At 36.7% G+C, this 25,514-nt stretch overlaps 1 protein-coding gene across 4 annotated transcripts in view; it reads left to right on the top strand.

Moving 5' to 3' along the window:
• Positions 1-25,514, top strand: part of LOC122742274 (SLX4 interacting protein) — a 244,107-nt gene that overhangs the window by 105,161 nt on the left and 113,432 nt on the right. For all 4 annotated transcript variants that reach the window (XM_043986391.1, XM_043986392.1, XM_043986390.1 and 1 more), the window contains exon 3: positions 16,297-16,386. In XM_043986391.1, coding sequence (XP_043842326.1) covers positions 16,297-16,386 — 90 coding nt within the window. The remainder of the gene's footprint in view (positions 1-16,296; positions 16,387-25,514) is intronic.

The following is a 25,514-nucleotide window of genomic DNA, read 5'->3' as shown; positions in this document are numbered from 1 at the left end:
CTACATTTTTTCATTCAGTGACACTTACAACGCGGCAGCTTTGGAGTCTGATTTCACCATGCCTCTCTCCTTTGGCAGCACACTATTTGAGGTTATCAGTCATATTTTTAACACAATGCCAGTGAAGTCATTGTTGCCCTCTTCTGGCAAGAAGCTAAATCTACAAATGGATTGAATTTTATAAGTAATGAGAATTCATAATCTTTGTTATAGCAGGCATAAATCACAAGAATGAAATAAATGTTTAGATACAGATTGCAATACTCTATTAATTAAAATATATACTTAGAATTGTAAATTTTTTTAACTTTATGGGTTTTAAAATTTTTTGACATTTTTATTTAAAATTATGAGTTCCAAATTATATACTTTCCTCCTCTCCACCCTCCCCGAGACAGCAAACACTCAGATATCGATTATGTAGTTGCAGTTATGCAAAACATTTCCATAATAGTCATTTTGTACAAGAGGATTCGGATAAAACAAAAGAAAGAGAGTGAAAAATAGCTTGCTTCAGTCTGTATTTGATCAATGTCACTTCTTTCTCTGGAGGTAGATAATATACTATATTTTTAGTCCTTTGGGATTGTCTTGGATCACTGTACTGATCATTGCACTTGGATCATTCACAATTCTTTGTTATACAATATTGCTTTTGCATATACAAATTCTCCTGGTTCTGTTCACTTCACTGTGCATCAGTTCATTTAAGTTGTTTTTCTAAATGGAATGAGAGCAATTGAAGGAAAAACTGGAAAATAAATGAGAGACATGGAAGAAATGGAAAAGGAATTAATATCATGGCACAAGAGGTATAAAGCCTTGTCCAAGAAACAAACTCATTAAAGTGAAAAAGCTGAAAAAAATGAAGAGAAATCCTAAGATACATAGAAAAAATAATTTACCTGGAAAACAAATTAGGAGAAAAAATTAATAATCTGTGCACTATTTGAATACCATGATCAAAAAAAAAAACAACAAACCCCAACCTATCATATAACAAAAAATCTTAAAACTGCCCAGCTCTGTTAGAACCATAGGGCAAAATGGAAACAAAATCTACTAGTTACTTCCTGAAAGAAATCCCAAAATGAAATGTTGTAGGAACATTGTAGCCAAAATCTGAAGCTTCTAGGTCAAATAAAAAATAAAAAATACTACAAGCACACACACACAAAATTTTTTTTTTAAATCAAGTACTGAGTATCATACAATATTTAGCAGCCACCACCTTAAAGGAGTGAAAGCCTTGGAGTATGACATTCCCAAAGGCAAAGGATATCTAAGATCACAATAAAAAACATTTTACTCAGAAAAAAATAAATATGATACTATAGAGGTGAAAATGGACCCTTTAATTTAAAAAAAAAAAAAGAACTTCCAAGCTTTCTTGATGAAAGGACCAGGGCTGCAGAGAAACGTTGAAGTTCAAACACAAGAGTGAAGAGAAACAGAAAAATGGTAAACATGAATGAACAATTACAAAGGACTAAACAAGGATAAACTATTTATATTGAAATATAGGGAGGGGGCAGCTAGTTGGCGCAGTGGATAAAGCACCAGCCCTGGATTCAGGAGGTCCTGAATTCAAATGTGCTCTCAGCCACTTGACACTTACTAGCTGTGTAACTTTGGGCAAGTCACTTAACCCTCATTGCCCCACCCAAAAAAACAAACAAACCCGAAATATAGGGAAATGATACATTTGTCCCCTAGGAACATTACAATTCATAAAGGAGTTTAAGTATAAAAGGTATGGAAGTGGTTTTATTATATCTTCATCATTTTAAGAAAAGAAAGGTATATAAAGAGAAATACACTGGGATTAGGAGAAGAGAGGAAAAAGCAGATTAGGGAAAAGTATCTCACCTAATCAAGGTGTACCAACGCACCAAAAGACATCTCTGCAAACAAGAAGGGGTGAGGAGAATTGCTAAGACTTGAACCTTTCTCTTATATGAACTAATCAAAAAAGGGAGAATAGACACACAGAGACTTGGGTTCAGAAATACATTTCACCCAGAAAATAGTGGGGAAAGGAACAAAGGGGACTTAGATGGAAGGTAATTAAGAGAAGGATTAATTCAGAACTGTAAGGATTTGCAAAAATATAACTTTTTGAGATGGCAAAGAATGAGAATCTGAGTATCTTATAAATTGAGGAATAATGAACAAGTTATGGTATAGAAATGTGATGGAATACTATTGTGCTTAACTCTTAAGAATAATTATGAAATAGGATTCCAAACACTTAATGATGAAACTTGCTATGTTCTTCCTGAGAGGTGAAGGACTCAAAATACACACTGAGACAATTTTTTTTTCAACATGGCCAATGGGAAAATGTGTTTGGATTTACTATAAGTTTGTAATGGGAGGAAAAAAAAACCTAAGAGTTCCTCTCCCCCCCCCCAACTAAGTTTCAAGCCCCATGTAAAGAGAGATTTAAATCTACTATATACACTTCAATATTGTATATGGTAAAATATGTAGTACATTTTGGTATTTAAAAGTCTTTTTAGTGATTAGTTTTTATAAAAGTAAAATATTAATTTGTGAAATAATCATCCCTAAATTTAACTTTATACATTTAAATTTGAAAAGCACTAACATAATTTATGACATTAAAAAATATGTCTCAAAAACCTTCCAGGTTTTCATTATCAGTGGAAAAGGAACACAGAAAATTCAATTCAGTTCAACAAACATTTATGTGCACGTTATTCTATGAGATTCTTATCAGGCTATGTTCATTTCTGATATTTAAAGAATTAGAGAATTTTAGAATTGGAAGGGACCATGCCATGCATCTTGTTCAAACTATATCCTCAAACCAGTCTCCACTATAGAAGACCTGACAAATGTTTTATCCAGCTTTAGGACTTCTGGTGAGGAAGACCAACAAAGCCTAATCCTAATTGTAAATTTTTCCTTGCATCAACCCTAAATTTGATTCTCTTCTCCTTCCATCCATTCCTCCTATTTCTTCCCTCTAAGGCCAAACAGAGTAAGTCTAAACTCTATTCCACATTATTTGTCTTTTTAAGAGAGTGATAATATTTCCCCTGAGGCTCCTGTTCTCCAAACTGAACACTCTGTGTTTCTTCAACCTATCATCTTATGACATGGACTCAAGGCCTTTCATCATTACTGGGATATTCTCTGGTTCACTCATCCATCCTAAACTATGATGCATAGAATGGAACATGGTTCTCTAGATGGGATCTGTCCAGGGCAAAGTATAGTGTGCCTATCACTTCCTTATTCTTGGAAACTATGCCTCTCTTAATGTAGTTGGTTGCCATATTATTACATAACTGATTAAAAAGAAATTTCAGGACTTTTTCATATAAATTGTTGTATAACAATGTCTTCCCTCATCTTATACTTGTGAATTCAATTTTCATATATCTAGAGGTAGCTAGGTGGCATGGTAGATGGAATGATGGACTTAGAGACAGAAGACTTGAGTTCAAATCCTGCCTCAGACATTTATTAACTGTGTGACTCTAAGCAAGTCACTTAACATTTCTCAGCCTCAGTTTTTTATCTGTAAAATGGTTATAATAGCACCTACATCACAGAAGTTTTGTGAGGTTTAAAAGAAATAACATGTACTTTGAAAGCCTTAAAGTAATATATGAGTGCTAGCTATGTATTAGGTAACATTTTATATATTTATAATAGTTCAGTAAATGTTACAGTAATCTGCAAAATTACAGTTAAACATGGGATATGTAAGGCATCATAAACTTACTACCATAATGATGAGTCTTTAATTTTCTCTGAAAGTCAATGTGGTTTTCAGTTAACTGCCAATAAAAATAGTTCAGTAGTTTTAGTTTCCCCATCAATGAGAAGGGGTACAATTTCTCTGACCTCCATGAGAGGGGAGAATGGTATTGTTTCTTCCATATCTAAAATAGTAGCAAATTTTGAAAGTGTATTATTTTGATATAACCAACAAGATGGAGCACTAGACAATTTTTTCTGATCCCTATTACCTCTCAAACCTCTCCAAAACAGAAATTATGCATCAAAGTTGAAACTTCAGCTCTCTTCAGGGTTTAGGATGCTAGGAATTGAAAAGGTTTAAAAAAAACTGAACTGACATCTACTCTGAGATCACTCAGCACCCCTTCTCCATCTCCCATGCTACACCCAGCAAGTCTATACTAACTGATGCAAAGACCCAACCCACAGACTTTCATCAAAATCCAATTCCATACTCCAGTTCTCTCTCCTTTTTTCTAGTGCTGTGGAGGTAAAGGCTCCAGGCTAGGGAAATTTGTTCAGGCTGACAGGGCAGAAGCAGCACTCAAAGGGCAGAAGGTTCCTGGGGCCACAACAGACAGCCAACACAGAGATGGGCAGTGGTTTTGACTTCAAAGGATATCTGCAGGGGAACAGAAGAACACAGGGCAAGAGCAGAATACTTGTATATGCATGAAATAGAGATCAACAACACCCCACCCCTTCCTTCCAGAGGCTCAGATTCAAAGTACAGAAACAGGTCCCATGGCACCAGCCCACTAATGCTCTGAACTACAAATGCTAGAGCAGAGAACTGAGAAAAAGGAGTATGACAGAACACCATGGTGTGGTGGAACATGGAGGACAGTGTGGTACTTCATCTACCTTGAGAGAAAGAACTCAGCATCTGACTGGGACCAGTTCTGTTCCCCAGAAGTCACTTGGGGGTAGAGATGTTGGCTAGAGAACTGTGCATGGCCCAGCATGGGAGACCCAGCACCTGAGGAAACCACCACTGGAAGGGAAAGAGTCAGAAAGTGAGCACCAGGGGAAAATAAAGGAGAACAAAATTTCTGAAATTATCAAAGGGCTCAGAAAAAAGAAAACTCAAAGACTTTGAATATAAAAGCAGATAAATCAACAGGGAGAAATTAACAGTAGAAGAAATTTGGCTTCCAGATCTAATCAACTAGTTCAGGTATTTGTAGATAAATACTGTAAAACAAAGGAAAATAAATCCACACTTGGTAAGACAGGATCCTGTGGAATTTGAGGATCCCATCAAGCAAAAACATGTTTCCTGAGTTATTCCTGAGTTGTTCAAAAGGGAAAGGAGAATTGTGAGAGCAGAATTCATGGCGTGCACATACACAGTTCTCGCTTTATGTAACTTTGCATTATGTAAATTCAGCTTTACATAGAGAATTCTGAAAGAAATCCACATTGCAAAATAACACATATATTAATTTTGTAATTGATTTGGACCCCTGCCTGTTGTCCATTTTCTTCTATCTGTGTCTGGTCCCCATATGTCTTCACTCCCACATACTATTCCTCTCAGTTCTGGCCAGGCCCTCTCATGACTGGCCCTATTCCTACTCTTGTTCTCATTTCTTTGACCCTAGCCCCCACATGTCCTTGAACTATGTGCTGGCCCCCTCCCTCCATGTGCCAGCTCCCTCTATCCATGTGCTGTCCCCTCCCTCCATGGGCCCTCAGTTCCCTTTCTACCTTCCTCCCCCTCCTTTTCTTCCCCACATCTACAGGCAAATTCACATTATGTAAAAACAAATTTTTTTGTTTATATTTGTTTGTTGCTTCCCCCATTAGATTTTGAGGTTATTCAATACAAGGACTGTCTTTTGTTTCTTTTTGTATCCCCAGAGTTTAGCACAGTGGTTGGCACTTAGTAAGTACTTAATAAATGATTATTTTGATACAGTTTCTTTCTGTGGTCCAAATGAATACTCACAAAAATGGGCAACAACATTTCAAGGATCTAACTACATTCAGAATGCTTAATACCCCAGCTTTTGCAACCAACACCCAAAATAAGAAGTGGGGGCAGGAGGGTTGTAATCTGTATTGGTGAAGGGAGAACCTATATGGAAGAAATTCATAGAATTTTGACATGTTGAAATATATGTAATGCTTTATTTCGCATTTTATAGCACATACATGATCTCATCTGTTCTTAATCACAACCCTTATATGACAGGCAGCACAAGCATCATTGTGAGCAAACAAACTCAGGGGCATGGAGTTGACCAAAGCTGAGCAGTTATTTAATAGTAAAGTCATACACCCAAGTCCAGTGACTCCAGCTACAGCTATTCACCTATGAACACCCTTCCCAGTGGTCTGTGTAATCATAGTCACTTATTGTCCTACTCTGAATGGTCTCAAGTTAGTGTTGCCTCTTTGGTGATTCCTCATTTTCTCTCTTTCTGAGGCTTTTATGGTCACTCCTTCCACAATTCCTCTGTCTTTGTGTGTAGCATCTGTAGTTTTCCTATCCACTGTTTCTATCCACAGTAGTTAAATGGGGTCTTTACTCAAGTTCTCTTATGTTATCCTCCCATTCTACCTGTAGTCCTAAAGTAATTGACATTAGTCATTTATTGCCACTACTGTTAGAGTGATATTAGACATCTAGTACCGTTGCTGTTGGAGCCTCCATGCAACCCCAACTGCACTTCTCCTCATCTTCTACTCAGTCAAAAAACATTTATTAAGCACCTTCTTTGGGCCACATACTGTGCTAGGCACTAGGAATACAAAGAAACATAAAAGATAGCCCCTGATCTCAAGGAACTCAGTTTAATAGGGAAAACTACACGCAAACAATCTGTACAAAGAATAAACTGAAAATGAGAGAATGCACTACAATTAAGGGGGATTGGGAAAGGCTTCCTGTAGAAGGTAGGCTTTTAGGTAGTACTTGAAGAAAGCCAGGAAGCCAAGATGAGAAAGTAGAACATTCAAGGTATGGAACACAGCCAGCGGAAGTGGCCAAAGATAAAAGACTGAGCGTTTTGTTTGAGGAACAAAAAAGAAGGCCTATGTCACTGTATCACAGAGTGTTACTAGATCTCAGAGTATGTGGAGGTGTAAGTTATAAGAATACTGGAAAGTTGGAGGGGACAAATTATGAAGCGCTTTGAATACCAAACAGAGGGCATTATGAGCATTTGACAGAGCAGCATTGTTCTTAGATTTTTATAGATCAGTATTATGTCTAAACAGTTGTTGACAACATCTTTGTCTGATGTTGCTTTTCTTCCAGAAGTTTGTGGAGTTCTCAAAGACATTTTGGAGTTCATATTTGTAATACAGGTATCTATCATCTATTAATTTATTAAAGATAGCAATCTCCTGGCTGATAATTTTAGACAATTGATTGTATCTTTCTAGGTATTCAGTAAGTGATAAATATGTGCAACCTGCTGTGTTACATTATAATTAATATCATTTACCTGCAAAAAGTGCACTCATCAATAAGTCGGGCATCTGTAACATTAACCCTTCAGTAATTGTTGGTAGCAGTGACCTGTTTTTGTATTGATAACGAAAACAATAATAACAAAACCCTTAATTTTTATTAGAGTCTAACCAAGACACCTCTTCTGGCCCAGATGTAACACTCGCCAACCTAGTCCCACCCACCCCACCTAGAGGAGTGTTCCTGGCTTTTGCCAAACACTGGAGAATGTGAAATTACAATTCATTTACCTTCTACTACCATCCATCCCACTGGTTGGCAAAGCCCTTCCACTCCTACCTCCTTTTCTCTGTATTACTTGATCACTGCTACCTGCCAGTGATTAAGAGCAAACTATCCCCACCTCTACCTGCCTTTCTCTCTCTCTTTCCCTTCTTCTTTAATTCTATCACAACTATATGCCAACTCAAACCCTGTCCATCCATCCCTTCTATTGTACTCTCTTGAATTCTCATTCTCTAAAAAGAGAATTGCTTTCAGTCTTTTTTTCTGATATTCTTTCTATCTACTAACTCCCAGAGGCCTGTCTTCCCCCAAATGCTGTTTTATCTGTTGGCATCCTCTCCAGCACTTGATGTACCTTCACTCACATATAAACTGCCTTAGAAGAACTTTTATTTATCCTAGAGAAAGAATGCCTAGAAAATGAAGTCTTCAACTTTACATCCTTTAAAAAATATTTAATTACTATGTTGTCAGTAGTTCACATTACTATTGATATTGAGTTTACTTCCCACTTATTTCATCTAAGTGTTCAAGTTTTGTTTTCAATATTATTAATGATCTTTAATTTCTAAAGTCATTTCATCAATTGTCTCCTGCCCCAGCAAGTTTCCCTGTTTCAGCCGTCCTTTTAAGGGGGTATTGTTTCCAATAGTCAATTAGAAAAGCAAAGCAAAGGTGGATTTAAAGAAATTCCATTCCAATTAGCCATCTCCCTTTACTTTGTCATTCTCTAAAAACAGGTCAGGGGAAAAAGAACTTTCCATTATTCTTCCCATAAGTATAAACTTTCAATTTTGATATTTCATTTTCCTGCTTAGGGCATCATTTTTAAAAATTCCCTTTGTGTACTGGCTTGTCATATGGCAGCTTTCTTCCTGAGACTATGAAAATTATTTGATTGTTTTCCAAAACATGTTGAGATTCACTGAGGTATACAGGGAAATTTTGTTACAGAATTTTAGACTTCTGGTACCTAGAGGGGAAAGCCAAAGAATTTAGGAGTGATTTAAGGAGGCAGTAGGAAGTCAGTGAAATTTTGATGGAATGTTTTATAATTTGAGAGACAATTAGGATCAGAGTAGCCAGGTAACAAGTGAAAGAAAATCTAAATAAATTTATTTTATGTCTTCCAAAGACCATTTACATTTATGCTTTTCTATAAATTGAAAATATTCCTGAACATGTGTCTTCTCTTGAACTTACTCTAAGGTATGGATCATAGAAGTTTCCAAAGGTTAGTCCCTAGCATTTCCTGAAGATAGATTTCATTAAATGATGGGGATTCCCTCCACCCCCACCCCTGGATCACCAGGGACTTCTCATTACAGGTTCCTGCGGTTATTCAAGCATAGGTTTACTCTCTAAATAGATCATAGAATTGTTGACCTTGGAAGGGATCTTGACTCCTAATTCCATATACCTTCTGCTATATCATGTAAACTTTTCTCATAAATCACTGTCAGTCACATACATTTTTGCAGATAAAAACTCCCAGTTATAGAATTTTTGATGTTTGGAAAGGGACTTCAGTAGCCATATGGTCCAATCCTTAGAAAAAAGGAACACTCAGATTTTCTGATGAAGTCAAAGCTATCTATTGCCATATGAAAAAATGCTCTAAATCACTATTGATCAGAAAAATGCAAATTAAAACAACTTTGAGGTACCGCCTCACACCTATCAGATTAGCTAATATGACAAAAAAAAGAAAATAATAAATGTTGGAGAAGTTGTGGGAAAATTGGAACACTAATGCATTGTTGGTGGAGCTGTGAAGTGATCCAACCATTCTGGAAAGCAATTTGGAACTATGCCTAAAGGGCTATGGGACTGTTCATATTCTTTGACCCAATGGTACCACTGCTAAGTCTGTATCCCAAAGAGACCATAGAAAAGGGAAAAGGACCCACATGCACAAAAATATCTACAGCAGCTCTCTTTGTGGTGGCAAAGAATTGGAAATCGAGGGAATGCCCATCAGTAGGGGAATAGCTAAACAAATTGTGGTATATGAATGTAATGGAATACTATTGAGCTATAAGAAATAATGAGCAGGAGTTCAGAGAAACCTGGAAGGACCTAGATGAACTGATACTGACTGAGAGGAGCAGAACCAGGAGAACATTGTACACAGTAACAGCAACATTGTGTTGCTGTTACAATGGGCTAGACAATGGGGATAGACTTGGCTCTTCTCGGCAGTGCAACAATCCAAAACAGTTTCAAAGAACTCGTGATAGAAAATATTTTCAACATCCAGAAAAAAGAACTGTGAATTATGAATGCAGATTGAATCATACTGTTTTTACTTTTGGACTGTTTTTTTTTCTTCTTGTTTGAGGTTTTTCTTTTGTGCTCTCATTCTTCTTTCACAAGATGACTAATGTAGAAATATGTTTGATATATAACCTATATCAGACTGCTTTCCATCTTGGGGAGGGGGGAGGGGAGGGAGGGGAGGAGAAAAGAAAAAAATTTAGAACAAAAAATCCAGTATAAAAAAGTGTTGAAAAATATCCTTATATGTAATATGTAAATGGAAAATAATAAAATAAATTTTTTTTAAAAAAGGAATACTCAGTGTAATATTTCTGACAAATGATCATCCAGCTTGTAGTTAAATACTTCTAAAGATATAGAACCCTGTTGAGACAACCCATTCCTTTTTTAGACAGCTGAAATTATTAGGAAATATTTCCTAATATCAAGCTTAAATTAGACTGTGGGTTCCTTGAGAGCAGGGATAGGCATTTGCCTATCTTTGTATTGCTAAGGCCTAGCACAGTGCTTGGCACATAGCAGACACTTAATAAATTACCTGTTAAGTGATTGACTAAATCTGTCTCATTGAAACTTCCACCCATTACTCATGATATTGTCTTCTCTGAATAAAGAAAACAAATCTAATTCTTCCTCGATATGATAGTGCTTCAAATAATTTAACATAGTTCTTATACTTAAAATTGGTCTTCTCTTCTCCAAGCAAAACACACCTGGTCCCTTAGACCAGTCCTCATGTGCTACAAATTCAAGGCCCTTCTTGATCATGGTTACTTTCCTCTTGATACTATGTATCTTATCAGTGTCCTTCTTAAACTCTAATACCCAGAACTGAACATAATACTCCAGATGAGATCTGATAGGAGACGTGTACAGTGGAACTGTCACTTCCTTATTCTGGAAGCTATGCCCTTCTAAATGGATCCCAGGACCACATTAGGTCTTTGGCTGTCATATCCCATTATTAACTCGTATTGAGCTTGCCATTTCATAAAGCCCAACCTCTTTTTATTCAGAACTGTCATTGTGTAACCATACCTTCCCCATCTTAAGTTTGTGAAGTTTTTTTCTTCACCCAGTTATAAGATTTTTGCATTTATTAAACTTCATCTTAAATTCAATCTTATATTCCACCATGTCAAATTTGGGAGGGGGGCTGTCCTGTCATCTGCTGTATTAAATTGTTTTTCTAGTTTTGTGTCATCTGCAATATATCTTTATCCAAGTTCCCTGAAAAAAAATTAAGTGGCACATTTGCTTCATTTCTGTGCCACTTTGGTTCAGAGCATGAGAAATAGGTGCCCTTGATATGATTTAGGGTTGCTTAACCAGGAGCCAGGTGGGAGGCTTTGGTTGCTCACTCCCTGTGGTCTGGTTGGTAGGGACAGACAGAGAATTCCTTTGATTTAGGTAGAGAGGAAGAGAGAAGGGAGATTTTCCCAGAGAGTAGAGAGAGAGAAGACCAGATTGGGTTCCTAGTGGCAGGTCTCCAATGCCTTTTGTAATTGTCTGGAGTGCAGCGTTGGGGTTCAGGTTAGGCATTAGCCCCAAGGGACCCTCTTGTACACTCTGATGCTGAACTATGAGAAAGCTCAGTGTCCTATCTGTGACCTAGGCAGGAAAGGGGCTGAGTTTCACAGTGATGTATACAAACAGCTTTCAGTCAGTCCCTGACTGTAAAACTGGTTTTCAAGGAAAGATACCAAGGAACTGGTGCCCCTGTCCTTTGCCTTCAATCAATATTGAAGGCAGGTAATTTACCTGAGTAGATGAGAACAGGGACAACTGTTGCTCATCTCAGACTTGGGTGCTCTAGGGGGACTACTGAAACCATCTGGGGCCTTGGTATGGCCCCCAGCTTCCTGATTGATGAAAGCCAGGGACATGACTGTGGGCACTTCTCATCTGACCTGTTTTCAAGGACACCCTGCCTTAGGACTAAAGGAGCTTCTGTCAATGTGGAGTAGAAAAGGAGGCAAGGTGGAAAAAATCCCAGCATCTCTTGGGCCCCCACCCAGGAAGGGAGACAGGATGGTGCACAGAAGAGAAACACACATTGGTCTACCCAGACTTACTGTGTGGCTCCTGAAGTTATCATCCAAAGTTAGAATCTTTTCCCCCTCTCTCTTGCTTTTTCTCTTACTTTACTTCTTTGTAGTACTGTTGGAGTCTTTTCCCTCATTGATCTTGATGGCATGAAGATGAACTTTAGTGTTTGTTTCATGCTTGGTAAAGCAGTTTTAAATGGATCTGACTCCTGGCTTTTTTTTAAGTGTTTACCTACTTTGGCTTGAACTGTGGCTGGTTCTTCCTACATGTTAACTTCTGACCTATTCACTGTATTTCTAGCCAGGTAGATATATACTTAGTACCATTTATTTCTTTTGGGGGAGGAATAGCAACCTTCATGTTAAGCATAGATTGTGGTCACTTGGCTGTAGAAGAAATACAATGTTGCCATATTCTATGGAGGACAATATAAAACCCTCTGTTTATGATTCTTGCTGGAAGTGAAATTCATATGATCATAGTTTGAGTGGGTAAGAACCATAGGTATCAAGTCACCTATTTTCTGAAGGAATCAATAGGACACAGGTCCAAATTTAAACCAATTAAAACCCCTGAATGGTCTAATTTACCTCATCAAAGAGGGACCTTCGGCCCAGGACCCCTTTCTCCACAGTAGAGCTGAGCTAAGGAAAGCTCAGTAGTATCCTCTCTGTGGCCTCGGAAAGAAAGGGGCTGAGTTTCACAGTGGCATATCCAAGCAACTTTCAGTCTTTGGCTCTGAGACTGGTTTTAAGGAAAGGGTGCCAAGGAACTGGTGCCCTAGGCACCCTTGATTGTGGAGAGGAAAAGAATGCAAGTGATATCCTGGGATAGATGAGAACATTCATTTTACAGATTTAGTAACTGAGGCCTAGGGAGGTTGTGACTTACCTGGAATCACATATCTATTATGTATCTGAGTGTCCCTCCCCAAATCCAATTTCTGGTTTTCTTTACAATTCTAAAGCACTCTAAATCAACTTCACTCTTCTTCCTTTTTGAACTCAAATCCTTCTACTGTATAGACATTTTCCATAGAAACCAATTTAGGGATGAACTTTAAAAGATGTTTAAATAATTTTTCTTAACTAGTACAAGTGTAATACATAATAGTTTTCTTATTTGAAGTATCAAGTGAGTAATAATGTCAAGAAGAGTTCAAAAGCTTTAAAAAAACAAACACACAAACTATGTCTGATGCTAACTTAAATTGAAAATATATGATATCTTGAAACTTTAAACCCATCATTGATGAAGTAAACTAGACCATACAGGAGTTCTATTAGGGTTAGAGTTAGACCTATACCCTGTTAGTTCCTTAACTAAATAGGGGATTACAAACTCAGTTACTGTTCATTTTAAGGCACATTTTATTATATTGTTTTTATTAGAATTATAAATAATAGTTCAAAATAGAATTTTAGACATACTATCAGTTGGCAAACTCTAGACCATGTTGAATATCGTCTGTACTGCAAGGCACAACCTAATCCCTTTGGCAGTCAGTATGACTTTCAATCCAAATCAGTGAGGACAAGATGATGGCTTTCTATCCTTGGTCAGCTATACTGGCACAGAGAATTGTAGAACCACAGATTTAAAATTTTTTTTTTCTAACTATATGTTCCTTACTTCTTTTCATGCTATAAGGACATAATAAACAAAAATGGTATTTTTATACTTATAACTTACATCAAGAATTTAATCTGGGTAAAACTATAAAATACTGAATAATGTAATCTCTCAAGTAAATACTCAATACTCTCTGATCCCTGGTTGGAACCTCTTTCTGGAGGGAAGAGCCATGAGCTCCAGGGCCTTTATTGAAGAAAGGGACTGAGCATAGTCTTCTCCCCAGTGACACTGAGTTTGGACTTCTTTAGACTTCTCCATCATGCAAGTACCACCCCCTCAACTTTGCCAGCTTTTTAGCTTCCTTTTGTATGTTATTGTTCCCCATTGGATGGTAAGGTCCTGGAGGGCAGGGGCAGTCTTTTTTTTTTTTAACATGTATTTGTATCCCCAGCACTTAGCACAGTGTCTAGAACATAGTAGGCTGTTAATCATCGTTCACTGAATGATTGAGTTAGAAAAACTTCAGAGGGCAACTAGTTCAACCCATGTTGGACCATGAATGCTTTTGATACCTAACAAATGACTGCTCTTTCCTTTGCGTGAAGACTTCCAATAAAGGGCAGTCCATTCTGCTTTTGGATACTTCTGCCATTATAATGAGTGATAATATAATATCTGAGGGACTTTATAGTTCTAACATTTTATGATTACATGAAACTGTGTTTTTCCAAAAGGTGTAAAGACTATAAGAACCCATTGAACTTATTTTTTTCTTGACTTTAAAAAAACATTTATTTAGTAGAATAAAATGCCTCCTTGAAGACACTTTCACAAAGTATATCCCATCCCTATATGAACATTATATATCAACAAGATTACTTTTAAGATATAATGCTAGATAACTTTGATGACCCATTGGTTATTAATATTAAGTGAGCGGGGCAGCTAGATGGTGCAGTGGATAGAGCACTGGCCTTGGATTCAGGAGTATCTGAGTTCAAATCCGGCCTCAGACACTTAACACTTACTAGCTGTGTGACCCTGGGCAAGTCACTTAACCCCAATTGCCTCACTAAAAAAAAAAACACCAAAAAACAAAAATATTAAGTGAGCCATAAAACAGAGACATATGTTCACCAAGGCATTGATCACTGTTATGGAGATCTACCAGAATCCACGTCAGTGAAGGATTTCCTATAAATGATGAAATCCTCCAGATCAGGGTTCAGCAAACTCAACCCCACCACCTGTTTTTATTTGTCCCAAGAGCTAAGGATGTTTTTATACTTTTAAATAAATTTCTTTGTGTTGTATTATACTTATATTACGTTGTATCATACTATACTGTACCATAGTATAGACCAGGGCATCTTAAACTTTTTACACTCATGGCACCTTTTTGCCTAAGAAATTTTTATGCAACCCTAGTATATAGGTATATAAAAAGATATATATAACTTTTTATTGTTTCCAAATTCTTCACGACCCCCACATTCAGTTATGCAACCCCACATGGGGTCACAGCCCATAGTTTAAGAAACTTTGACCTAGACAATAGATAATCATCATTTAGTTGGCTTTTAAAATGTGAACAACTTGGACAAAGGTGTTTGGGTGATTAGGAAACTCTACAGTGTTGATGTAATGATCAAGCACAATGTCTTCTATAAACAACTGTTTTTAGTTCATGAGCCACGCAAAAGTAGGTGGTGGGCTGAATTTGACCCATGGGCTGTGGTTTGCCAACCTCTGCTCTGGGTGTTTATGCTTATAGATGATATTATGCTTGTTTATTTTTTTACATTAGACACTAGAATGCTGCAGAGTTTCCTAATCAATCAAGTACTCTTGTCCTAGCTGTTCACACTTTTAAAACCAACTGTATAAAGAATGTCTATTGTCCAGACTGCAATGCACTATTGGGTGGACGACCTATAATGGCCAGTGATATTTATGTACATCTTGTACCAACACCACAAATGGACAGTTATCTGAGCCCAGAATTAACAAAAGGGGGGAGAGTGAATTGGATTGCCTTTAGGGAGTTAAATAGTTCCTTTTTTTTTTTTTTTGGCGGGGCAATGGGGGTTAAGTGACTTGCCCAGGGTCACATAGCTAGTAAGTGTCAAGTGTCTGAGGCCGGATTTGAACTCAGGTACTCCTGAATCCAAGGCCAGCGCTTTATCCACTGCGCCACCTAGCTGCCCCTTAAATAGTTCTTTTAAGCCCCCAAACATCTCACTGAAACAAAAGCCCATATTTTTGACCACCAGTATTCATCAAGCATATAGGCAACTCTCTAAGACTCCAAGTTGCAGAGGATGTTTATCTACATTGGTAGAGGGGGTTTTTTCATCTTAATAAATCAATAGAATCACGGTTCCTTTCCCTATCTAGTCTGCTGCAAGTCATGGAATACTGTGGTCTCTGAAAGCACAATGGAAAGGCAAGGTACAAGCTAAAGAGGCTGTCTTTTACAAACAAGCAGTTTTGTTGGAGAAGTAGTGTAAAGGGTGTCAAAGTATGTTGTGTGGGCCTCCTGTGGTGTACTTATGAGAGCCTCCTGTGGTGTACTTATGAGAAAGCAAGAATCATAGCCTTCAGTCAGGCAGGAGTGGGTTGCAGTCAGCATTATTGGAGGGAATACCCACATCATTGAGAGCATTGAAGTGAATGAACCATGATGATTACCATTTTAATTTTACTAAGTAGTCTTGTAATTTATTTTAGACTTGTGAGAAGGAATAGCAGATAAAGAAAACCACCTCTGCCCCCTCACATTTCTTTTGTGTAATGATACTTGTTGCCATTAGATAATATGCTCACAGTGATCTTTGATTATTTCTTTTTTTTTTTGTCTGTTGAATACAAGCCCCACATACTTAACATTTTCTCATTTTGATGTCTTACAGTGTAGGAACTTTGCTGTGTTAGTAGATCTTCATATTTTGCCTCAAGGATCAAGAAAAGACACCAACTGGTTTTCAGAACAGAAGAAAGAGGTACAACAGATTTCTCAATTTTAAGGGCAAAATGACTTATAGGAGAAAACATTGCCTGGCACTAATCTGCTTAGATTCTACTTTACTCATTAGGTAAAAATGATGAAGATAATGATAAGATTGAAAAATCTTGCTCTAGTCTTATTTCCCCCAAGATACATTTTGGTTTTCCTTAGGATACTAAAATCATGTCTACAGTAGACAAACACTTCTGACCTTCCACATGGTATTATTTACCCCCAGAATATTCCTGTCTCCCCAACCCATCCCAGGTTGTATTTGTGCAACATATACAAAAATATTCATAACTCTTTGTAAATGGTGTTTATAACACCTATAATAAGTGGTAAAAGTTAATATCAGTAATATATTTTTCACTTTTCCTTAACACCCTTGTCTGTAATTTTTATTAACATGATCTTTTGATAGCCATTCAATAAAGAAATATCTTATTATTTCTTCCTTCTCTCTGCCATGTCGGTGAAAGTGCTAGTTCCATAAAATATATTTTATTGTGGATCTATCTCTCAATATTTCCATTCTATTAGCTTTTTGTTTACTGTAATATTGGTGTGAGTGAAGAAATGACATCTGCAATGCCTTTTAAAATATAATAATTTTTCATTCAGATCTGTTGATTATATTAGCATTTTAGAGCTAGAAATCCACATTTGTTACACTAAGAAGAATACAGGCAGAAGGAACTAATTATGGTGGTAGAAAAATATTACCTTTTAATCAAATATATCTTAATTGATGCTATTTTAGACCATGAGAAAAAATACCTGCTAATGCACTGTTAGTCCAATAATTCTGTAATACAATTTGGAATTTTCTAAGAAAATGTCTTAAATGTCCATACCCTTGATAGCTATTCTAGGTATATTATATTCCCCAAGGAGTTTGAAGGCAGAATGAAAAGTATCATGTACACAAAAACATTTATACAGTACTCTTTGTAGTAGGAAAGAACTAGAAACAAAGTAGATGTCCATGTATTTGATAATAATATAACAAGTCATGGCACATAATGTTGTAAAATATTACTGTACCCTAAGAAATTCTGATTATGAAGAATTCAAGGTAACATAGAAAGATTTCTAAGTAAGTAGACCTAGAAAAACAATATTCAGAATAAATGAATGAAATAAAAACTTGAATAATGGAGAAATATTAATTGATCATGAATTGCCTAAAGTAATTGATGATACAGCCTAAATTAATTTACCTATTCAGTGACATAGAAATAAAACTACCTAAGGATTATTATTTAGAGGTAGAAAATAGTAACAAAAAGAAGAACAAAAGATCAAGAATATAAATTAAAAAGATACTCTCATAAACAAATTAGAGGAGAAAAATTATTTTTCCAATCTTTCAGTAGGGAAAGAAGTCATGACCAAATATGACAAAAAATATCATGGAACATAAACTGGATAAATTTGATTAAGTTTTTTCCTTAACAAAATCAGTGTAGTTAAGATTAAAAGGGCAACAGGTAGCCAAGAAAGAAAATCTTCGATGCAGATTTCTCTGACAAGATAACTGGTTCAAGTTTATAAGAACAAGATCTATTTCCCAATATATAAATGGTCAAAGATAAAATGGACATTTTTCTAAGGATGAAGTCCAAGCTGTCTATCAAAAGCTATATTTTTAAAAAATGCTCCAAATCACTTGTAATAAGAAAAATGTAAATTAAACCAATATTGAGGTTCTACCTCACATATATCATATTGGCAAAGATGACAAAAAACCGAGATGACAGTTGTTTGCACAGTGGGAAGGTAGACATATTTATTGATGTTAGTAAAGCTGTAAATTAGTCCAGTTTACAGGGAAACAATCTGGAACTGTGATCTCAAATTCACTAAACTAGCAATGTCACAACTAGGTTTATATAACAGATCAAAGAAAGAGGAAAAGAACTTGTGTGTATGTAAATATTTCTAGCAACTATGTTGTGGCAATGAATAAGAAACTTAGGGCATGCCCTTCAGTAGGGGATTTGGCTGTTGTTTGTCCTTTGTTCTCCAAGAGGACTGTAACATAGGAAGGTAATGTCATGACTTGCAGTGAATTGGATTTAAGTGAGGGAGGGCTGTGCAAACTCATAAGACTCACTTTTTCCTTCAGAGTCATCTGTGTCCAGTGGCAAGATATACATCAGGATGACTGTATGTAGCCCTGGATATTTGAGGCAATCGGGGTTAAGTGACTTGCCCTGGGTCACACAGCTAGTACATGGCAAATGTCTGAGATCAGATTTGAACTCGGGTCCCCCTGACTCCAGGTCCAGGGAAGTGAGGGAAAGAGGGATAAAATTTGGAGCCCCAAACTAAAAATTAAAAAATTTATTATTTAAAAAAAAAAAAGAAATGATGAAAGGGGAAATTTCGGAGAAACTAGAGAAGACTTTTATGAACTAATGAAGAGTGCAGTGAGCAGAATCAGGAGAACAAACTGTTGTGTGTACAATAAACATGTCATTTAAAAACACAAAAACTTTGAAGATTTAAGAACTCTGAACAATGTAATAACCAACTACAGTTCTAAAAGACTGATGATGAAACATGCAACTCACCTAATGACAGAGAAATAATTGACCCCAGACACAGAATAAAATATACAAGGCTGATGTAAGAATTTATTTTGCTTAAATGTGCAAATTTATTACAAATAATTTATTTTTATTTCTATTTTCCCAGTAGTATTGGGATGTGTGAGAGAGAAAGGAATAGGGTTTGGTTAACAACAAAAACCAGAAAAAAAGCAAAGAAGGTCATTGAAACTCTTTTTAACGCAAAGAAGAGAACATAAGGCACAAAAAGAATCACAGACAAGAAGGACAGCATTGAAAGGAACATGTTGAATTTACTGAAATTATGTTAAATATTTGGTCCCCTGTGACTTTAGTTAGGCCATCTTCATAGAGCTGAGATTTCATGAACAACCAATCAGGTTGCATTTAAAGTCATTTTAGAAAATAAGATGAAGGCTATCAGATTGCTTTGAAGAAAAGGGAACATTTTTTAAATTGTTTATTATGAAGTGAGTGTAAGCAGTATTTATTCCCAAACAATTGAATTCAGATTTCCATTTATAAATTTTAGAAAGCAGACACAAACCTCTTTTATCCCAAAGATATTTAGCTATTTTCTCTACCTTTTTTGATTCTTCTTTCTGTGTTCCCAGACCCAGAGAGTCTTTTGTTAAATCATTCCCCCCATGAGTCTGCTCATAAAAAGGATGCTTATAGAAGTAGTTCATTTAATTAGTAGCTCATAGCTACATCTTATATGATGTACTCTTTATTTAAGACTATCAAATCATTGAAAGCAATCCCCTTAACTAAAAGGAGAAAGTTTATATGCATGGGATGTTGCTTTATTTTTAATATGTTATTTTTAGACCTAGCCATATAGGGGATTTATGGCAAAATTTTAACAATCCATGTTTCCATGTATCTGTTCCACATATTTTCTAGCTCAGTCATAGCTAAACTGCATGTGAAACAAAATTCTTTAATTGTTAAAACAACAGTATAAGGCATGGCTGCATTTCTGCTTTCCGTCTAAATAGTGCCAAAGGAATCAAATGTAAACTGATATATCTGTATTCCACAAAGTAGCAAATGTTTGTGCTGCAAAATGAGAAGCAGATAAAATGCAAATACTGGACAGTAAGTTTAAAAATAGAAAGATTCTTCCTCATCAAGCCTTAATATTAGTGAATCAAATATATTTTTTGTGTAATTTTTGAGGAAGATAGAAGAAAAATATTAGTTTCCTTGAGAAATTTATTAAGTTGTCCAATAGATAAACTTTCCAAGGTATTAGAGAAAGCCAGGCAAACTAGAATAAGTAGATCTAGTCAGCTTTCAGCCTTCCCAGAATTTGCCTTTTGGAATTAAATGAGAGTTGTACATTTTTAGGTACCTAAAGAATTCTGAGAGAATTGGAGTGTTTTATAGAACTTTAGACTTCTGTGTGACTTCTTTTTCCTGTGGATAATGTATGGTAGGACATGTGTAAGAATTATATAAATTGAAAAGATATGAATGAGAGGGCCAGAGTCAAGATGACATGAGAAGGAACATTTTTGCCTAGCTCACCTAGCATACCTTCTCCACAACAAACTAGGAAATGTACCAGATCAAATTCTGATTGGGAAAGCCAGAAAAAAGTCATAGTAAGTCAATTTTCCTTGCCCAGGGCAGCTCTGGCAAACAAAGAGGTCTGCCAGCACTGATACATGGACTGGCCAGGAGCATGAGGTGGCACAGTTGGCTAGGGGGAATGTTCCAGTGGTCAGGGAGATTAAAGGGTCAGGAAGCATAGGAATAGAATGAGATCTCAAGGGATCTCAGAATTAGTGCTAGCTGTAGGAACAAGTGCCATCCAGCAGCTCTTTTGCTCATTCAGTTTCAGGTCATACTTCCAGGGTAGAGTGGAGAGATCACAAGAGAGTGGGGCCCTAGCTGAGTACAGAGCACAGAACAAGTTCCAAAAATGTAGATATGTGGCTCTGAAATTAGGAGAATAAAGCCAACTCAATTCCCACCTTTATCCCAGCACATAAGCCTTTAAGGGAATAACCAAGGTAGGAGTGGCCTAGATCATAGGGAAATCAGCAGTTTGGTCACTCTAAACCTGCAGAAACTCCCAATGGGCCAACAGTGACTGAGTCCAGGAAGAGTATACAGAAACTCAACAATGCACAATCCAACAGACCCAAACTTGGATCAGGAATTTGCAGAACTCAGACCAGGAAGACAGTGAACAGATCTCTCCCCAGATGACCACTTTGGGAGCACTGAAAACTTGAAGACCCTGAGACTAAATAATGCAAGCTGCAGAAGGTCATAAAAGAACAGATTCTCACACTAGACATCCCTCCCACCCTCACACAAGCAGTGAGCAGAGCCTAACACTAATATAAAATCCAAATGCAAGAAATAGCCTGAGAGAATGAGCAAACAAACAAAAAGAATGAAACTACTGTGTTGACGAGGAAGTTTAAGACACAAACATTCAATAAGTCAATAAACATCTATTTAGTACTTACTATGTACCATACACTGTTCTAAGTGCTAGAAATACAAAAAGAGGCAAAAGACAGTCTCTTCCCTCAAGGAGCCAGCAATTTAATAGACACAGAAAAAAATAATAACTTGAACACATCTATAAGCAAAACCTCAAAGAAAAAATACAGGTTGCACACAAGCTCAACAAGACTCCCTAGAAGAGTTCAAAAGATATTTTAAAAACCAAATAAGAGAGGATTCTGGGAAGATATGCAGAATAAGATAGGAAATACCAGGCTCTCCAAAATTCTCCCACAAGCAAGATAAATACCACCTCAAAGTAAACTTTTGAGTGCCAAAAATAATTAAAAGTTGGGGTAAAACAGTTGTCCTTCTAAGACAACTTAAGAGGACCTTAAGAAATACGTGTTCTAGGGGTGGAGGTTTGACCTAATTGAAGTGTAGCCACCTCCAGGCAGACTCAGATGAATCAACAAACAATAAGCCCTGGAGACCAATAGATTGGTGGCAGCCTCAGTTACAGAAACTTTCACCTGTGTTATTTAAATTATTGGGGGCTAAACTGGGTTTTCTAAGATTATTGTTGCTGCTATATTAATTGCTTTTTTGTGTGTGTGAGGCAATTGGGGTTAAGTGACTTGCCCAGGGTCACACATCTAGTAAGTGTTAAGTGTCTGAGACCGGATTTGAACTCAGGTCCTCCTGAATCCAGGGCCAGTGTTCTATTCACTGCGCCACCTACCTGCCCCTTATATTAATTGCTTTTTATATAATAATGGCTATTGCACCATTTTTAGCAGTAAGCATTTATTATCAATTAACATTACATGTTATTAAAGTATTGACAGCATGGCATTTAACACAAGGCAAAAAAACAAAAAAGCACCATACTTCTTTTTTTTTGTTTGTTTGTTTGTTTTGTTTTGTTTTAAATTTAATTTTTTTTTTTTTAGTGAGGCAATTGGGGTTAAGTGACTTGCCCAGGGTCACACAGCTAATAAGTGTCAGGTGTCTGAGGCTGGATTTGAACTCAGGTCCTCCTGAACCCAGGGCCAGTGCTTTATCCACTGCACCATCTAGCTGCCCCCTCAGCACCATATTTCTAAGAGAAAGAGCACATGTTCTAACAGCCTACCCTGTCCTAAGAGGGGAGCTCACCAACCTACAGTGGGTCCAGACCAAGAATTGTATTCCAAAATGGCATCAGACTGGAGCCTTGTGTGTTCTTGACTTTTATCCTCTTTTGAAAGAGGTGCCTCCCTACACACTCATCAAAGCTAATTGATTAGTATCATTCAATCCCACTGGTTGACATGACTTGAGGTACATATTAAAATGAGCTCTACCATGATGACATCAGGGTCTAATAGGGAGACCCTTGAGGGGCAAAGGTATATTCAGTATGGTATAATCCCATCAGCTCACTGAGCTAGTCAAAAGAGTCTATTCTACATTTCTGTTGTACTCACCCTAAACAGGATTAAGCCCTGAAAGAAATTAGAACTTTCTCAAAGACTGAGCTTTCTGAGTGAGGGTGAGGGGGGTGAGGGGGAGCTAAAAACTGGGTCTCTGGGTCCCCAAGAAGTTCGTTATTAATAATTATTTTCTCACATGCCTCAAGGACAATGTGGGGGGCCGGACAGCTGAGGAAAGGAAGATTGAAGGGCCCTCCACTGTCATAGGATGCCAGGCCCAGTTATGCTGACCAGATGTGGTCCTGGGCTGCCACTGTGGATGAGGAGTGAATATACTCCCAGGGAATGTGGAAGCATAGAAGCAGGGATTCTGCCAGCCATGGGCACCTGCAGGAGAGCAGAGTCCCTGTTTTCAGTTCCAGGGCAGCTGTGGGAGAGACCACGGTGAGCAAGAGCATTTCCAGTGACAGCCCCTAACCATGCCTCGGGAAGAGAAGGTACCCAAGATAAGGATCCCAGACAGAGCTCAGAACACAATAGTACAAAAAAAACTGAAGGCTGACACATTATCCCCACAACTTGAGATTAGAACCTGACTATAATGGTAAACCACTAGAGATGATGATGGTGAGTAAGCAAAGGAGAAACAACCCCACCATACATAGTTACTATGGAAATAGAGAAGCTCTGCGTTCATACTTAAAAGAAGTTAGTGAAGTTAAAAAAAAAACCTACTCCTACTTCAAAGAAAGATGTCAGATAGTCATAAGCACAAAAAGAATTCTTGGAAGAGCTTTAAAAGGACTTAAAAAATCAAATAAGAGAGAGCAGCTAGGAGGTGCAGTGGATAAAGCATCGGCCTTGAATTCAGAAGGACTTGAGTTCAAATCCAGCCTCAGACACTTGACACTTACTAGTTGTGTGACCCTGAGCAAGTCACTTAACCCTCATTGCCCTGCCCCCCCCAAAAAAAAATCAAATAAGAGAGGTTGAGGAAAAAATAGGAAAAAAATAAGAGCAATCCAAGAAAACCAAGAACATGAAAAGAAAGTCAACCAATTGGAAAAAAAGATTCCAAAATTTAAGGAAAAAACAACTCCTTAAAAACTAGAATTGGGCAAGGAGAAGCTAATGACTTTATTAGACATGAGGAAATAATAAAACAAAATGAAAATAGAAGAAAATGTGAAGTATCTCATTAGGAAAACAACTGATCTACAAAACAAATTGAAGAGAGACAATACAAGAATTTTTGGACCACCTGAAAGTTATAATTTTTAAAAGAGTCTTTATACAATATCATAAGAAATCAGTAAGGAAAATTGCCCTGAATTTCTAGAACAAGAGATTAAAATAGAAATAGAAAAAAAAATCTATTAGTCACCACCTGAAAGAGATTTCAAGATGTAAAGTCACAGAAACATCATAGCCAAGTTTTGAAACTCCCAGGTTAAGGAGAAAAATACTACAACTAATAAGAAAAAAAAACCAATTTAAATACTGTGGAATTATAGTTAGGATAATCTAGATCTAGCAGCTTCTACATTAAAAGACCAAAAAGCTTGAAATATTATATTTGGAAGAGCAAAGGATCTGTGTTTGCAACTAAGAATAATTTAACTAGAAAGGCTGAGTATAATCCTGAATGAAAAAAATATTGACAATTAATTAATTGAAAAAACTTTCAAGTATTTATGACAAAAAGAGCAGAGCCCAATAGAAAATTTGACATAAGATTTAGGAGAAACATTAAAGACTAATTATAAGGGACTCAATTAGGTCAAACTGTTTTCTTCTTAAATGGAAAAATACTATCTATAGTCTTAAGAATGTTATTACTTGACTAGTTTGAAAGAGCATACAAAGATAGAAAGCTTTGGGTTCAGTGTGATGGAATGATTTTTAAAAATAAAATTGGTTAGGGAGAGTTAAAATGAAGCATTTATCTCGTACAAATGGGGTATGAATGAAAACAGTGGAAGTAGGTGAGGGTGGAGGAACTTTAGTTCTGGAACCTTATTCTCATCAGAACTGACTTAAAGAGGGAATGACATATGCCTCTAGAAGAGTATAAAAGTCTATTAAATTTATAAAGAAAAAGGAGGGTGAGGGGACAAGATAAAGGAGGGACTTTTAGAAAGGCATGTAGATCAAGAAGTAAGTGGATAGGGTGAGAAGATGAAGGAGGAATTCTTAGAGGGGTAGATAGTTTATGGAATAGAGGGTAAGGGAAGAGGGAGAAATTCTTTTAAAACTATGGATTAGGGAGGTAGTTGTTAGAAGTAAATCAAACTTGTGAGGAATGATACAGTTAAAAGAGGGGGTGAGAAGGAAACTAGGAAAAATGGAATGGAGGGAAATAAACAACTAGTAATTATAATTGTGAATGTGAATGGGATGAATTCACCGATAAAACCACTAGCAGAATGGATTAAAAAATTAGAATCTAATAATATGTTATTTACAAGAAATACATTTGAAACTGAGAGCTATTCACACAGTTAATATAAATGTCTGGTGAAGAATTTATTATGCTTCAGCTGATGAAAAAACAAAAAGGTAACAAACACCTCAGAGTCAAAGCTAAAATAGATGTAATTAAAAGAGATAAATAGAAAAACTACATTATGATAAAAGGTACCATAGAACATCCTATATGTGATGTA

Source organism: Dromiciops gliroides, chromosome 2 (genome assembly GCF_019393635.1).
Source record: "Dromiciops gliroides isolate mDroGli1 chromosome 2, mDroGli1.pri, whole genome shotgun sequence".
Lineage (NCBI taxonomy): Eukaryota > Metazoa > Chordata > Mammalia > Microbiotheria > Microbiotheriidae > Dromiciops > Dromiciops gliroides.
The sequence above is the reverse complement of the archived record's forward strand: the minus strand, read 5'-3'. Positions and strand labels throughout refer to the sequence as shown.